The sequence below is a fragment of the Capricornis sumatraensis genome, chromosome 4 (assembly GCF_032405125.1).
Source record: "Capricornis sumatraensis isolate serow.1 chromosome 4, serow.2, whole genome shotgun sequence".
NCBI classification, from domain to species: Eukaryota; Metazoa; Chordata; class Mammalia; order Artiodactyla; family Bovidae; genus Capricornis; species Capricornis sumatraensis.
The window spans coordinates 49,739,031-49,754,908 of record NC_091072.1 but is presented as its reverse complement, the minus strand read 5'-3'; the positions used below and the strand labels follow the sequence as shown (position 1 = coordinate 49,754,908).

The 15,878-nt window shown below is 35.6% G+C and overlaps 1 protein-coding gene across 1 annotated transcript in view; it reads left to right on the top strand.

The window, feature by feature from the left end:
* The first annotated feature begins 914 nt into the window (after nt 1-914).
* Nucleotides 915-15,878, top strand: part of CAPS2 (calcyphosine 2) — a 39,418-nt gene continuing 24,454 nt past the window's right edge. Inside the window, 7 exon segments of the mRNA XM_068971327.1 lie at nt 915-1,019; nt 4,281-4,293; nt 4,296-4,329; nt 5,938-5,983; nt 6,075-6,200; nt 7,645-7,815; nt 14,211-14,333. Of these exon segments, the coding sequence (XP_068827428.1) occupies nt 939-1,019; nt 4,281-4,293; nt 4,296-4,329; nt 5,938-5,983; nt 6,075-6,200; nt 7,645-7,815; nt 14,211-14,333 (594 nt within the window). The 5' untranslated portion in view covers nt 915-938.

Genomic DNA, 15,878 nt, shown 5'->3' with positions numbered 1-15,878 from the left:
AACAGCAGCAACGTGAATAGAAGAGAGTTTTATTTGAGTCAAAACTGAGGACTATAGTGGGCGGGGCTTCCTGGGTGGCGCTAATGGTAAAGAACCTACCTGCCAATGCAGGAGACCTAAGAGGCATGGGTTCGACCCCTGGGCCAGGAAGATTCCCTGGAGGAGAACATGGCAACCCACTCCAGTTTCTTGTCTGGAGAATCCCATGGACAGAGCAGCCTGGCCAGCTACAGTCCATAGGGTCACACACAGTCAAACACAACTGGAGTGACTAGCATGCACGCAGGAGGACTGTGGCCTGGAAAACGTACTCTCAGATAGCTCTGAGGAAATGCTCTGGAGCAGACTGGTTTTCAACACAGTTTTATATCTTGTCATAACAGGAGTACATTTACATTCCTTCAAGGTTTCAAAAAGACGTCTACACAGCGAGTCAGTATCACCTGGAACGAGAGCTTAATCGCTGAAGGTATGATTCACTGCTGCTTAAAATCCTAGCTCCTGTCTGACCTGTGCGTCCATCTTCAGATCCTTCTCACTCTGATCATCCTGCCTTCCTTTTATAAGGTGTTTAATCGGGCCCCCCGGATAATTCAGGATAATCTCCATATTTTGAAATCCCAACTTAATCATATCTGGAAAGCTTTTTGCCATTTAAGGTAACATACTCACAGAGTCTGATGATTAGGACATGAACGTCTTCAGGGGGGCCATTGCTCAGACTAATATTTACCCCATAAATGCTGCCCCACATAATGTAGTCGCCTCACAGAAAGTTGATTTTGGTGAAAGACAGAAAAGTGATTAACCACCTGACTGCTTTCCATGTAATATTATTATGTAGTTTGTATGACTTATTTAAAATTAGAATAAGAATTATCATTTTATATTGTTTTACCTTTTTCAAAGTATACTGCTTGGTAAATGCATGAACTTGAATGTATTTGGACGTTAAAGGAGTTGCTGCTTCTCCTTCAACTCAAACTCAGCCATTCTCTGGAAGAAAGAAGCCAGTACAAGTATGTATGCTATATAATTTTCCTCTTGTAGGATGACTCATTAAATAATTTTCTGACTCCTTTCTTCATGTTTTTATGAAAATTCATCCTCCCAAATATTTAGAATTAATACTTAGATTTGAATAACAGAAAATATTGAAGATAATCATTACTTTAAAATTGATCATTACTTGAATGTTTTATTTTTAATTAAGCTGATTATCAATGTTTTCTTATTATTTAAGAATTATCTATGTATGTCTGCATACATATAAAATATAAAAAATAAAAAAGGAGAAAGAAGAAGAAAATAATCAATATATATTTTGTGTTATCTAGGTAGGAAAAGAATCTGGGCTTCTGTTGTTAGGACTTTCACTCTTTTCAACCTTCCTAATATCACTACTGTATATTATTGATTAGGTGTAAGTGTAAAGCTACTTTGTCCTTGTAATCACCACAGAATTGAGAAAACATAAAATTTAGTTTAGAAATACATAACATTGATATATATTTCCTTGCTATTCTTACTGTTTAAATATTGAATGCCTACTGTTTATCAGCAAATGCAATAAATGTTTCAACAGTTTACTTTATTCTTACAACAAACCTTTGAGTTAGGTATTATTTTTAACTTCCCTTATTTATTTTTATCTATCTATTTACTTGGGAGAAGGAAGGATTTATTACTTGCAGCAAGTAAGGAGAACAGTAGGGACCTTTTCCCAAAGCAGTCTCTCTGAACTGCAAAACTGGGGAAGTTTTAAGCTAAGAGTCCATGCATGTTCATGATGGGGCTTGAGCAGAGGAGAATTGAGCATAGAATCGGGACAAAGGCTGACAGAGTCCAGGCTTTACTTGACTGAAGTCAGAAGGGTCAACAGCATCATTCCATCTTCCACCTCGGTGGGGGCCTTAGTTCCAAATAAACCTAATTAGTTTAACATTCGTCTCTGAGATGTTTCAGGGTTCCTTCCAAGCATCCAGAGTTAATTGGAGGCTGGTGTCAGGACTCACTAAAGCTCAGGTGCTTTATTTCTGATTGCAGAAAGAGTTTAGGGAGAGACAGAGTGATAGGTAAGAAGTGGATTTATTTAGAGGTACGCATTGCTTAGACAGAATATGGTCCATCCCCAAAGGGAAGGCTGGCCCGGGTAGAAGCACATTCCACAGAGTGTGGACCATCTCCCAAGGGGACAGGCCTCACCTGCTTTTAGATATGGAAGAACTGAGGCTCCTAGAGATTAAGTGACTCGTCAGGATTTTGAGCTTCAGTTCTGACCTCAGTATCTGTGCTTTCCTCTGTGGTCAGCCATCTTCCTTATATACATGAGTGACAGCTTTGGGGTTTTTGTGGTTCACAATATTATGGGTTAAATCTGAACTATTTGATAATTTTAATCAAAGCAGCCCTTCTTGGGAGAGGCTATACAGGTGTAAATTCAGAGGATATGCAAATCTCTGTACATTTTATGAAGGTTTGCTGTGAACCTAAAAGTCTTCTAAAAAATAAAATTCATTAAAAATGAATTGGATAAAAAGAAGTATTGGATACAAAAATATCCAACTTTTAAAATAAAAATATTTTTGGCTTTATGGGCTGCACAGTGTCTCCACTTTGCAGTTTCTTTGAGAACACATAGGCAATTTGTAAATAAATGAACATGGCTGTGTGCCAACAAAACCTTTAGCATAAAAACAAAGCTGTGTCTAGATTGCTGATCTCTGGCCTAGGGATTTGCAAACTATAATTTATCTTTATTCTGGATTAGCTAGCACAATTTTATTGTAACTAGACAGGAAAGATAACTGCCATTCTGAAATATTTATCCCTATGGCCTCATTATTAGATAGACCTATTTAACAGATTTTAATATGTCTGTTAAAACATTTTCTTGGGAATAATAATGATCATGATGATGATGAAAACAACAGCTATATTCTATTTAGATCCTCTGTCCACAGAGAACCCCATGGAGAGAGGAGTCTGGCAGGCTACAGTCTGGTGTCGCAAAGAGGCAGAGACAACTGAACAACTAACACTCACTTTTCACTCTTTCATATATATGAAATTATATTGTAAAGTTATTATTAATTAAATAGAACAAATATATATATTTGTTTTTATTTTATTATTATATATTAAATATATATACATCCATTTAGATGATCCTTTTGTGACTTTACATTCCTGCAATTTAACTATTTATTGGGACAGTACTTAATACAATGCCATGTTAAAGTTGATACTGAGCTGAATTTTTCTCTGAGTTTTTCTCGTAGTCTGAGTGATGAAGCCCAGTCTTGAATGTAATGTCTGTACTTGCTATCAATATAAAAATGACCCATTGGATAATATTTCACAAGCTGTAAGTGCTTATAAATAAATTATTTCCTGCTTTTATTAACTTTAGCTTTCCCTAAGATTCCTACATAGTTCTTATTCCATGGTGGCTAAGCTCACTGTAATATTCAGGTCTTTGCCTATTTTTTCCCCCCACAGGTACATAAAGATGACATTTTATTGTCAATGTATTGAGACATATTAGTTTTTTTAATTTATTTATTTTTAATTGAAGGATAATTACTTTACAGAATTTTGTTGTTCCTGTCAAACCTCAACATGAATCAGCCATAGGTATCCATATATCCCCTCCCTTTGAACCCATTTTTTAGCAATAAAATCAAATATTTACAAACATATACCTGTATATATTTGTCATTTTCTGCTTAAATCCTATACTGTCTTCCCATTTCCTCTGGGATAAAGTCCAGGCTCCTTAATTTGCATTATAATTTAACAGCTCTGTCCACTACCTCCTCACACTCTGGATTTCAGCCTTTTCTGTCAGCTCTTGCCTGTGGGCCTGTACAAGTACAGGTTGTTCCTCCTGGCTGGACCAGTTTTCTCCCTTCTCTCTTAGTCTGGCTAACTAACTCCTACCTATTCTTCAGAGCTCCATTTAAAGTTTCCTTTTTAATTTTGGAAAAAAGCTACCTCAGTTCCCTAGACTAGGTTGGGTACACACGCTCTGTGCAGGTGCTCTGTCTCAGCATGTATTTTCCACATTGTGAGTGAATGTCTTCCTGAGCAGAGTCCTATGCCGATTATTATCCTATCTCTGCATATCAAGCGCAGTAGGGCTGGGGCTTCCTAAATATTTCTTATGTAAGCTTACTGAGAAAAATTATAATTGGTTTTGTTGCACTGGCACATTTGTTATCTTTTAAAGTATAAATAAATGACACATGCATACTGATTCTAATTTTTTTAAATTAAAGCAAAGATGGACCTCAAATCATGTGCTATGGAGGATCCTTGCCTACCTGTGTAAGTTACATTTCTTCACATCTGAGCTATTTAATGGGTAAATATGTAAATATACATTGAGAAGCAAAAAGAGAAAGAAAAATTATATATATAGCTATGATTATGAACTACAGAAAAGTTTATATACATGTTGATGCCCTGAAAATTACTCTGTCCAAACTGAAGTATTTCCTGTGATAGGATGGTAGGACTAAGACTAATACTTCTCTTGTTGTTTAATTTTCTAGTATTATTTTTTCTATTTTCCTGAAAAAGTTAAAATATTGTTTTATTTGGAAAATTCAACTAAAAGAGCATTTATTTAAAAATTTATATAAAATACTGTACTTTTATTGGGATAGTCAAAATGGATTTAATGGGAGGTTATCTGTTCTTTAATCTTATCTTGAGGAATATGACAATTTTACCAGTCTTATTAAAGTGATTTAATTTTGGACTGGAATACATTAATTGTTATATATTTAAAATTTTTGCTTTTTAAAATTTGGAAGGATATGATTTTTATATTCTTTCAAATATTGGGTTGGCCAAAATGTTCATCTGGGTTTTTCTGTAACATCTTATGGAAAAATCCAAATGAACTTTTTGGTCAATCCAATATATTAAATTACAGGGCTTCTTGGAAAATAGAAATTAAAAAGTAATATATTAACATGAACTATATAAAAATGACATTTTTATAGATTAACAATGGGCAAATATCAGCAATTTCACGTGTTCCACAAAATAGATACCTGTTTGCTCACCCAGACAAAGAACAGAGCTAGGTGTACATGCTAGATACAATACTGAGTATGTGATGACAGTCAGTTGTTTGCTGGAAAATGTCTAACAACTGGTTTTCTAGACATGTATTATAAGTTTATCATATATTTTGCTTGCTAATTATAAATAAAGTTAAGTATATTTTAAGTTGCTTATACATTTTCTGTGAAAATATCCATCAGGGTGAATATTGGTTGATATTTTCACTAATTGTAGAGTGACATGAGCGATTTCTTTGCTGAATCAAGTAATAGTTTTGGATACTAGAATAATATTTCTTCAGTTTTTTTGTTATTCACCATGTGACAGTTACAGGTGATACTTTAAGTTTAATATGAACTACTAACATTTTCTTCAGCATGTTTATCAGCCTTGGAAGTCAACAAAATAATATATCAAGGCCTGATTCATAACATCTGCCCATATTTGTGTAAATAATCCCACTGTGGCTGATTTCAGTCTATCACTGAACATAGAGTTGGAAAGACATGCCAGCCATGTATTGACATTCAGATATGATAGCTATGAATAACCTCTATAAAGCAAGAAATAGTGAAGTATAGTAAAGCTATTAAGAAGTGAGGGTTTTGAATATTTATTACCTTTGTTTTTCATATAATTGATATAATTATAAGTTTACATAATTTTAGTCTTAATAATTCTATGTTAACAACCTGTGCAAAATATTAGTGAACATTTAACAAAAGCCTCTCACAGCTGGTAAGAGCCAGCACACCACTGGCTAAGTTTACCTGTTTATATAGTAAGATATAGCATATATGACTTGCAACTATTAAAGACTCATTTAAAAAGAATTATGGGATACATAACTATTTCTTTCAGGGTCCCACAACTTGATCTGGGAAGCCTTGTTGACTCTGATGATGAGGTAATTTTTACTTGGTATTTCATATTATGAACATTTGAACACAGTGCTATAGGTAGCATATCACTAGTGTCATTTAATTTTATTTTTTTAGGATGGTTTACCATATATGCCACTTAGTACAGCCCATATTCATTTTAACCCAACAAATTCGTCTTTTGCTTTTGGTTGGGTAACACCATGTCACAAACTGTATACTCAGCATCATCTATATGACCTGGTTAATATTTGCTTCTTATTACCAACTTTCCGAAGTACAGCATGCACTTGTCACTCTATTTAATCCATAAATTTCATTATGGTCAATCTATGTTTTCTTTAGTTTAAATATAGTTAGTGTCTATTAGGATTTCCCTGGTGGCCCAGACGGTAAAGAATCTGCCTGCAATACAGGAGACCTGTGTTCGATCCCTGGGTGGGGAAGATCCCCTGGAGAAGGGAATGGCTACCCACTCCAGTGTTCTGGCCTGTAGAATTCCATGGACAGAGAAGCCTGGCAGTCTACAGTCCATTGGGTCCAAAGAGTTGGACACAACTGAGTGACTAACACACACACATAGTGTATATTAGTATCTCAGACAATACTGTTGATGAATTTTACTTTGTTTTACATTTTTGCCTCACATAAGAATGGCATTTTTAAAATGCCTTACAAAATTGGTAAACTACAGGTTTATACTAATTGCAGAAAATTAGATCAGATGTTGCTAGCTGAACAATATAAAACTGGTCTCTTGAAACTTTTATGTCTCTTGACATACTTTAGGCTATGAGAATACTATGAAGTAAATAGTAACTACTTATTCCAAGCTGTCTCCTTGGAACATATTTATCCTTGAAACAACATTAAGTGTTTTATTTCATGTCACAAGCACAAGTTCTGACTAGCAGTCTATGACCAGGTGGGCTCGCTTTTCTGTCTTTGTTAATCTTTTTCCCTTCGTGATCTCCGCCATCTTGTCTTGGTTAAATTACATGAAAGTACCTTAATCGGCATCATGTTACAGTTTCCACCCAAAGGCTCCTCTCATTCTTCTCCTGGGGTATAGACTTGGATACAAATGTTTCAAATAGAAAATGTACTGGCTTCATCCTCCTGTTGGAGTTACTGTCCCTCTCTGGGACAGTATATATTTTCTTACTATTCTTTGTGGGTTTCTCTTATCTCCTGGCTGTGCTACCTTTCATTCCATGGTCATGTGGAAGGGAGCCAGATAACACTGTAAGATAGAATATTTCAATATTCTAGAACTGGCAACCAGAGCTTCTCAATATTAGTGACCTCCAAGTTCAATGACTATTCTGGAAGAAATGTTTTGCAATGGAGGTTTTCTGAGGCAGGAGTAAAATAATCTATCTGAAACTCCTAAGTAGAGAGAAAACTCGTTCTTTCTTCTCTCTGTTTTAGAGCTAGGACTGATGTCCAGCTGTGAAACAAGATACAGGCTTAGGGTATTTGAGGCCAGTGCCCACTCAGGCATGCTGCACCAGCTAAATGTTTTAAATATTACCTCTCCATAGAAAATAGATCATAGTGATCTATTTCTTAAGCATAAATGCTAAGGTAAATAGTAAACTTGTTTAATGTTAATAAGGAAAATTAATAGTAATTTTGAATTTTTTTATCACAATAGCATTCTTTTTCTTTTTACTTCTTGGAGCAGGACAGAATACCTGATAATTTGCCAGCACCAACAGACAAATATAAACTAAAACATCAGCAATATAAAACTGAAATGAAAGGGGGATATAAACAATACAGTCAGAGAAATGCCGAAAAGGCAAAGTCAAGTGTCACATATCAACAGACTCCAAGAAACAAGACAGATGATAAGGTAATGTATGAGGCTTTACAAAATTGTAATGGAATTTAAAGAAAACAGTGTTTGTATTATAGAAACATCTCTTTGCCTGATTTATCTTGCTGTTAATCATAATAAAATATAATAGATAACACTTATTTCTATGTGCCAGGGACTCTTTTTAAGGACTTTACTTAAATTAACTAGTTTATTCTTCACAACAACTTCAGTGGGTTATTATCACCATTTTCAGATATGAAAAATTTAGTCATATGACCTAATCATCTTTTCTCTGTAGTTTTTCACTTGCCTTGGGTTGGAAATAAGGCAGTATTACATATCTGTTTCCCATGTAGCTGTCTTGAACTCTACTTGTCTCACTTTAAAGACTAAACTTTAAAGTCAAAAGTGGTTTCAGACTTTCAAGTGACCCTGTTTTATTTTAAAACTGTCATCACTCCATGATTGTTTTCTAGTTGAGTTAGGGAGATATTTTTAATATCATGAATTGCTGAATCTGTTATATTGTAATTTAATCTTAATTAGATATAAACTCACCATTCATGAATATAAGAGCAAAGTAAACATGATAAATTTAATAGTGTTTCACAAGCATATCAATAAGGTGAACCTTGAATTTTAGAAAGGTTTGAAAGCATAATTTATGATACTACTGGTCATAAAGAAAGAGCACTTAGATATGATTCTTCATTCAGTTAACTTTTAATAAGAATAATGTATTTTCAGGGAAGTTTGATAGTTGTATTTACTTAGCATTTACTGTTGAGTAAAAAGAATAGAATTTTATTCTAAAATTCAACTTTGACCTTTCTGGTATGCTTGTGAAAAGCCATTAAATTTATTATATTTACTTTGCTCCCATATTCATGAATGGTCAGTTTATGCCTAAATAAGTTGTAAGGAGCTGTGGCATATCAGCTTTCTTTTTTTTCCTAATCCATGTAGGGACTATCTGGAACTCACTAAAACCTATGGTATTTAGCTAAAAGAGTAACAAAAGTTATGGAATTATTTGGTCTTTTTAATTTTTTTTAATATACATTTATTTATTTTAGTTGGAGGTTAATTACTTTACAATATTGTATTGGTTTTGACATACATCAGCATGAATCCGCCACAGGTATACATGGGTTCCCCATTTATTTTAAAACAAATTTTCCAGATTCAAACAGATGTACATACATATAGTATTCTAGTGTCTGTAATAGCAGGTGGGACAATTTCATAACTGTTTGGCATCTGGGTGTGTAGTATCTGTAGGATCTACCATGTGATAGTTAGATTACTGTAATAATGTTGGGAAAACAGAATGAAAGTTTCTGTAACTGCATGCTTTCCTTTTCACAGCAGAACAATTCAAATAGTTTTAAAGTAAAACCTTGATACCCTTGAACACAAGTTCAAACGAGGATGCTTATTTACTTTTGGTTTAAGAGAAGAGAAATATTGTTTGCGAATCTTCCCATATGAATGAGTAAGGGTTTTATAAATAAAAGCCAATATTTGCATATGTTCTTTTGGAGAAGATCTTGTTTTACTTTTTTGATTTTTTTAACCTACATATTAGAAGTTAATATGTCTTTGGTAGTCTTACAAAAAATCCCTGGTTTCTATATATTCTGTATATAATAATCTTGTACTTATGGAGTTTGAGCAACTTATCTGATGTCATTTTAAATTATACTCTTATTAGAACCAAAACTGCTGTATAAATTTGCTGCTAATAAATCCTATTATAATTATATGAATTACCACTGGGATAGTAAATCTCTAGAAATAAAAGAGGTCCCTGATATCTGCAACATAGCCCCTCTTTAAAGCAGGAATTCACATGCAAATTGATTCTCTTTGCTGATAAAGATTGGACACGACCTAGCGACTTCACTTTCACTTTTCACTTTCATGCATTGGAGAAGGAAATGGCAACCCACGCCAGTGTTCTTGGCTAGAGAATCCCAGGGATGGCAGAGCCTGGTGGGCTGCTGTCTATGGGGTCGCACAGAGTCAGACACGACTGAAGCGACTTAGCAGCAGCAGCAGCAGCTGATAAAGAAAAGCTAAAGTTAGATGAATTTAGAATCCAAGACAAAAATTAAAGGCTATAGCTACTAATTAAATAGGTTGATACATCAATCAACTGATAATATCAAACAGTAAAATAGTTCCACTCTGCTTTATTCTAAAGGCAAAATTCCTGTGTTCAGTTTTCCTTCCATTTAGTATAAAAGGTGATAAATCTCACTATCAAATTATTTTACCTCCTAAAATGTAAATTTATATATATCTGTGTGGGTACATAAATATATATTTTTAAAGTAATGAAATACCTTTAAATAAAACACTGAAAATAAAAATTCAATTTTATAGGAAATAATGTTAATTCCCAAATTAATATTAATTAATAGTACTTGTATTCAGTTCTGTTCAGTTCAGTCACTCAGTCGTGTCCGACTCTTTGCAACCTCATGAACTGCAGCATACCACGCATCTCTGTCCATCACCAACTCCCAGAGTCCACCCAAACCCATGTACATTGAGTCGGTGATGCCATCCAACCATCTCATCCTCTGTCGTCCCCTTCTCCTCCTGCCCTCAATCTTTCCCAGCATCAGGGTCTTCTCAAATGAGTCAGCTCTTCACATCAGGTGGTAAAAGGATTGGAGTTTCAGCTTCAACATCAGTCCTTCCAGTGAACACCCAGGACTGATCTCCTTTAGGATGGACTAGTTGAATGTCCTTGCAGTCCAAGGGACTCTCAAGAGTCTTCTCCAACACCACAGTTCAAAAATTTCAATTATTCTGCACTCAGCTTTCTTTATAGTCCAACTCTCACATCCATACATGACTACTGGAAAAACCGTAGCCTTGATGAGATGGACCTTTGTTGACAAAGTAATGTCTCTGCTTTTTAATATGCTGTCTAGGTTGATCATGGGACTTCCCTGGTGGCTCAGACAATAAAGCGTCTGTTTACGATGCAGGAGACCCAGGTTCGATCCCTGGGTTGTGAAGATCCCCTGGAGAAGGAAATGGCAACCCACTCCAGGACTATTGCCTGGAAAATCCCATGGACAAGAGGAGCCTGGTAGACTACAGTCCCTGGGGTCGCAAAGAGTCAGACACGACTGAGCGACTTCACTTCACTTCACTTCACTTCACTTCACTAGGTTGATCATAACTTTTCTTTCAGGGAGTAAGTGTCTTTTAATTTCATGGCTGTAGCACCATCTGCAGTGATTTTGGAGCCCCCAAAATAAAGTCTGACACTGTTTCCACTGTTTCCCCATCTATTTCCCATGAAGTGATGGGACTAGATGCCATGATCTTCGTTTTCTGAATGTTGAGCTTTAAGCCAACTTTTTCACTCTCCACTTTGATTTTCATCAAGATGCTCTTCAATTCTTCGTCACTTTCTGTCATAAGGGTGGTGTCATCTGCATATCTGAGGTTATTGATATTTCTCCCGGCAATCTTGATTCCAGCTTATGCTTCTTCCAGCCCAGTGTTTCTCATGATAAATTCTGCATCTAAGTTAAATAAGCAGGGTGACAATATACAGCCTTGACATACTCCTTTTCCTATTTGGAACCAGTCTGTTGTTCCATGTCCAGTTCTAACTGTTGCTTCCTGACCTGCATACGGGTTTCTCAAGAGGCAGGTCAGGTGTTCTGGTATTCCCATCTTTTGAAGAATTTTCCACAGCTTATTGTGATCCACACAGTCAAAGGCTTTGGCATAGTCAATAAAGCAGAAATAGATGTTTCTCTGAAACTCTCTTGCTTTTTCCATGATCCAGCTGATGTTGGCAGTTTGATCTCTGGTTCCTCTGCCTTTTCTAAAACCAATGTGAACATCAGGAAGTTCACGGTTCACGTATTCCTGAAGCCTGGCTTGGAGAATTTTGAGCATTACTTTACTAGCTTGTGATCATTGCAAGTATACCTTTTTTCACCAACTCTATAAAAAGACAAAACACCTACTAATTCATTCATTGTTTATTCTTTCAAAAATAGTTCTCTAATATTTCATGATATGCAAGATACCTTTCCAAGCACTGCTTATAAGTCAGTGACTAAAACAGACAAATATCCCTGCTCTTGCAGAAAAAAAAAAAAAAAAAGAATAAATGAATGAATGAACCAGTTGGGTAGCCATTCCCTTCTGCAGAGGATCTTCCTGACTCAGAGATGGAACCCGGATATCCTGCATTGCAGGCAGATTCTTTATCTTCTGAGTCCTCTAGTATGATAGATGATGATAAATGCTATGAGTAAAGGAAACTTGGAAAGCCAAGGTTGGTGTTGTAGTTTGTACAGGATCATCAGAGAAGATCTTTTCTATAAGGTAACATTTTAGGGCACATTCAAAAGGGGTAAGAGGCAAGCCAGTTAGAAGAAACTCTCAGTGTCATGAAGTAGGAGTGGGCATGAGTATTTAAGAAATATTAAGAGCAGTGTGATGAGGGAGAAGAGCAAGGGAGAGGTGGGAGGAGATTTTTTCAGTGAGTTAAATGGAAGCAGAGGCTGCGAGGCAGATCAGAGAGGTCTTTATCTTCTATTCTGTTTTGTTGAGAATGGGTTTTACTGTGGAGGCTATCCCAATAATCCAGGTGAGAGATAAGGATGCCTGCTTGCAGGTGGTTGCAGCAGATTTGGATAAGAAGTGGTCACAACGAGAAGTTCGATTCTAGACAGTTTCTGAAGGTAAGGCTCAGGATCTTTGGTGAAGGATTGGTTTTAGGCTTGAGAGAAAGGAAGGATGAAAGATGACTCTAAGGCTTTTTGAGCTGAGCAGTTCAAAGGGTGTATTTTTCATTAACTGGAGTGGGGGATATCACAGTGAAGTCTGATTTGAAGAGGTTAAATCTGAGATGCCAAGTGGAAATGCCACTGTTTCCCTTGGGTAAAAGGCTGAAAGCAAGTTGAAACAAAGTAAGATGACTTTGAAAGTTTCCTCCAACCTATACTTAATATAGAACCTGGCTTATACTGAAACATGTCTGTTAATTTAATCTTTCTTAAATTTACCTTATATAATGTTAAACATCTTTTTGGTGACTGTCAAATCACTACTTAGGAAAAACAGATATTAGTGGATAAATAAATACAATTATAAGGTATCCTCATAAATTTATTTCCCAATAGTACACACTTAAGATTTATTGTTCATTCATTGGATACATATACAGTGCCAACTTCATGTGGTCCTGCTCTGGCACCAGGAATCCTGCAGTGAAAAAGACAGACAAGGTTCCTGCCCTCATGGAACTTACAACAGGAGAGGCAGGCAACAAATCATAAACAAATGTATAATAAGGTTTCATGTAGCAATCGAAGGTCATGGAGACAGCGAAGACTATGAAGATGAGATGAGACCTTTCAAGGAAAATCTAAAGTAAGAACAAGCCCTGGGAGATGCACTTGTAATCTATCACATTTTTGATAAGTTGTCGTCCTATTGGAGCATTATATTTTGTTAAGCTCATATAAATACATCTAGTATTCAAAGAAAAATGTACCTCTTTAGAATGTTTTTTAAAGTTCAGAAATAGCAGACATAAAACCAATGAATCACCAAAGCAGTAATTAGTAAAAGTTTTGTGTACACACCAAACGGTCAGTTCGTGAACTGGAAGTACTCAAATTAAACATGGAAAGAGACCCAGGGAGCTATTGTTATAAAGCAGTTTACATAGTGTGGAGGCAGTGACTGTTTATGCTTCGCAGTGATTGGTTATGCTACCAGAATTTTCTTAAGTGATAATGGATGGGTTAGTGGTTACTTCATATCAGTTTGGGGGAACAGTTTAAGTTTCACTTATGATTTCTAGAGACATAAGCAGGAAGTAACCCTGATCAAGTTAGTCTCACTTGTCTTGTAAAATAAGCTAAATTAAGCTTTGCTTGTATGACTAAACTGGTATTGTCTGCTCAGGGAATTTTTAAGGCTGGTTTCTGTTTGTGTTTGATTTTGACAATCTTAAAGGATACACCCATATATTAGTATCATTTTACTTGTGAACTTAGCTTTATAAATGAATGACATGCCCATATTTATTAACTTTACAAAGACTCAAATGGACAATTATAGTTATAATAGTTGCTATTTTTTATGTAATGCTTACTATATGTCAGGTAGTTCTGAAATGTGTTGGCCATGTATCACCTCATTTAATCATTTTTTTGGAGTACAAAACAGTTACTAATTAATTACCATTTTATTTATGAGTAAACTGAGGCACAGAGATGTCTGTCTAGAAAATGGGAGAGCTGGATTCAATAGGTGGTCTGATTATCAGAGCCTAGACTCTTAATCTGATGTATCCAGTCATTGTTTTATTCTTTATATTGTTAAAAACAAATGTTCTAAGCATGCATATGAGGGTTCACTTATTGCTTCACATCTAGTGTGTACAAGGTGCAGAAGGCATCACAGATGGTCTGACAACTCTGGACAGGAAAGCCCTGCTACAGCAGGGTTATGCAGACAACCCTCACATTCTCCAGCGGAGAACAGGAAAATCTGATGCTGTAAGTTAATGGTACTTTTACTGATTTGATAAACCGTTTAAGATAATTTGTCCTCCAAAATTTTGCAGCCTTAAATTTGAATAAGTGCTTCTGACAGTTGAAGTTGAACTGAGGTGAATAGTCATTAATATGCCAGGTTCAGTCCTCACTTCTACCATGGATTGACGTTTGGTATGTTTACTGTGGAAAAGTCATCTTCCATCTTTGGAAGTTTGTAAAAATTTAGTTTACACTGTTCAGAATGTTAACTGACCATGAAGACAATGGGCTAATCTGGTATCACCGCTTTCCCCACAAAGAAGTAGCTGGATAATCTTTTTGTTTTGAAAATCATAAGCTAATAAAACTGAAGGGCAGGGATAATGTAATTTTTCTTTAGGAAAAGGGAAGCAAAGCCCTAGTCTCAATGTTAACTTTAAATTATACCTTTTGCGAAATCAATGAGATTTCTTAATGAGTATTACTTAGACTAGTTATTGTTCAAGTAGATAATTATAGCATTTCAATAGTGTCCTGGCGTATGCAGACCAAGCTGCTTGAAGTTGGAGGCCATTGGCTCCCTAGACTCCCCCAGGTGATTAATACCTCAGGTACACCTGTAATTGATTGATGGGCTATCAGTGTGTGTTGGCTAAAAATTGAGAAAATTCTGCTTTAGATGGCCTAAATAATAAAGCAATGTGGATTTAGCTAGATATATTATCATTGAGTGGATATTCAAAATAGATTTTATTTGGATAGCAATCATCCTGAATCAATCCATTCTGAACTGACAGCAAGATGTCATCAATCTCTAGGCCAGGTGGACTGATTTTCTGCAGATGTCCCAAGCTGGTAATTTGTTTGTTTATTAAAAATCACACGTACATTGTTTTATATGCCTATTATTATATAGATGTTTATACTTAATAGAAAAACAAGTATTACCAGGGTTATAGAAAAATTAAAAAATGTTCCTTATAGGGCAAAGTTGTGTCCCAGATAAGGCTTATTTTGGTATATTTCTAAAGTATGCTTTTTGGGGGCTTCTCTGGTGGCTCAGACAGTACAGAATCTGCCTGCAATGCAGGAGTCCCTCGTTTGATTCCTGGGTTGGGAAGATCCCCTAAAAAGGTAATGGCAACCCACTCCAGTATTCTTGCCTGGAGAATTGCATGGATGGAGGAGACTGGCAGTCTACAGTTCACAGTGTCGCAAAGAGTCAGACATGACTGAACAATTTTCATTTTTCACTAAAGTTATACTTGATTGGATGTTACAAAATACATAAGGCCTTTTGGCTACTGCTCTTAGTATAATCCAGAGCCATCTAGGTGTTTGTGGATTTCTTTTCCCATTTAATTACTTTCTTAGTAGCATCATGTCTTAATTCACCATTAAGCACATTTTACTCTATTGTGGTAGCACCCCTGTATCAATCTTTTAAAGGAGATGTTTTACATAAATAAATTTTGAATGCATGTGAAATTAGTACCAATATACTTTTTAAATGTAGGTGGAAACTTTTCAACTTAGTTTTTAACTAAATGAACAGAGGCAGTGAAC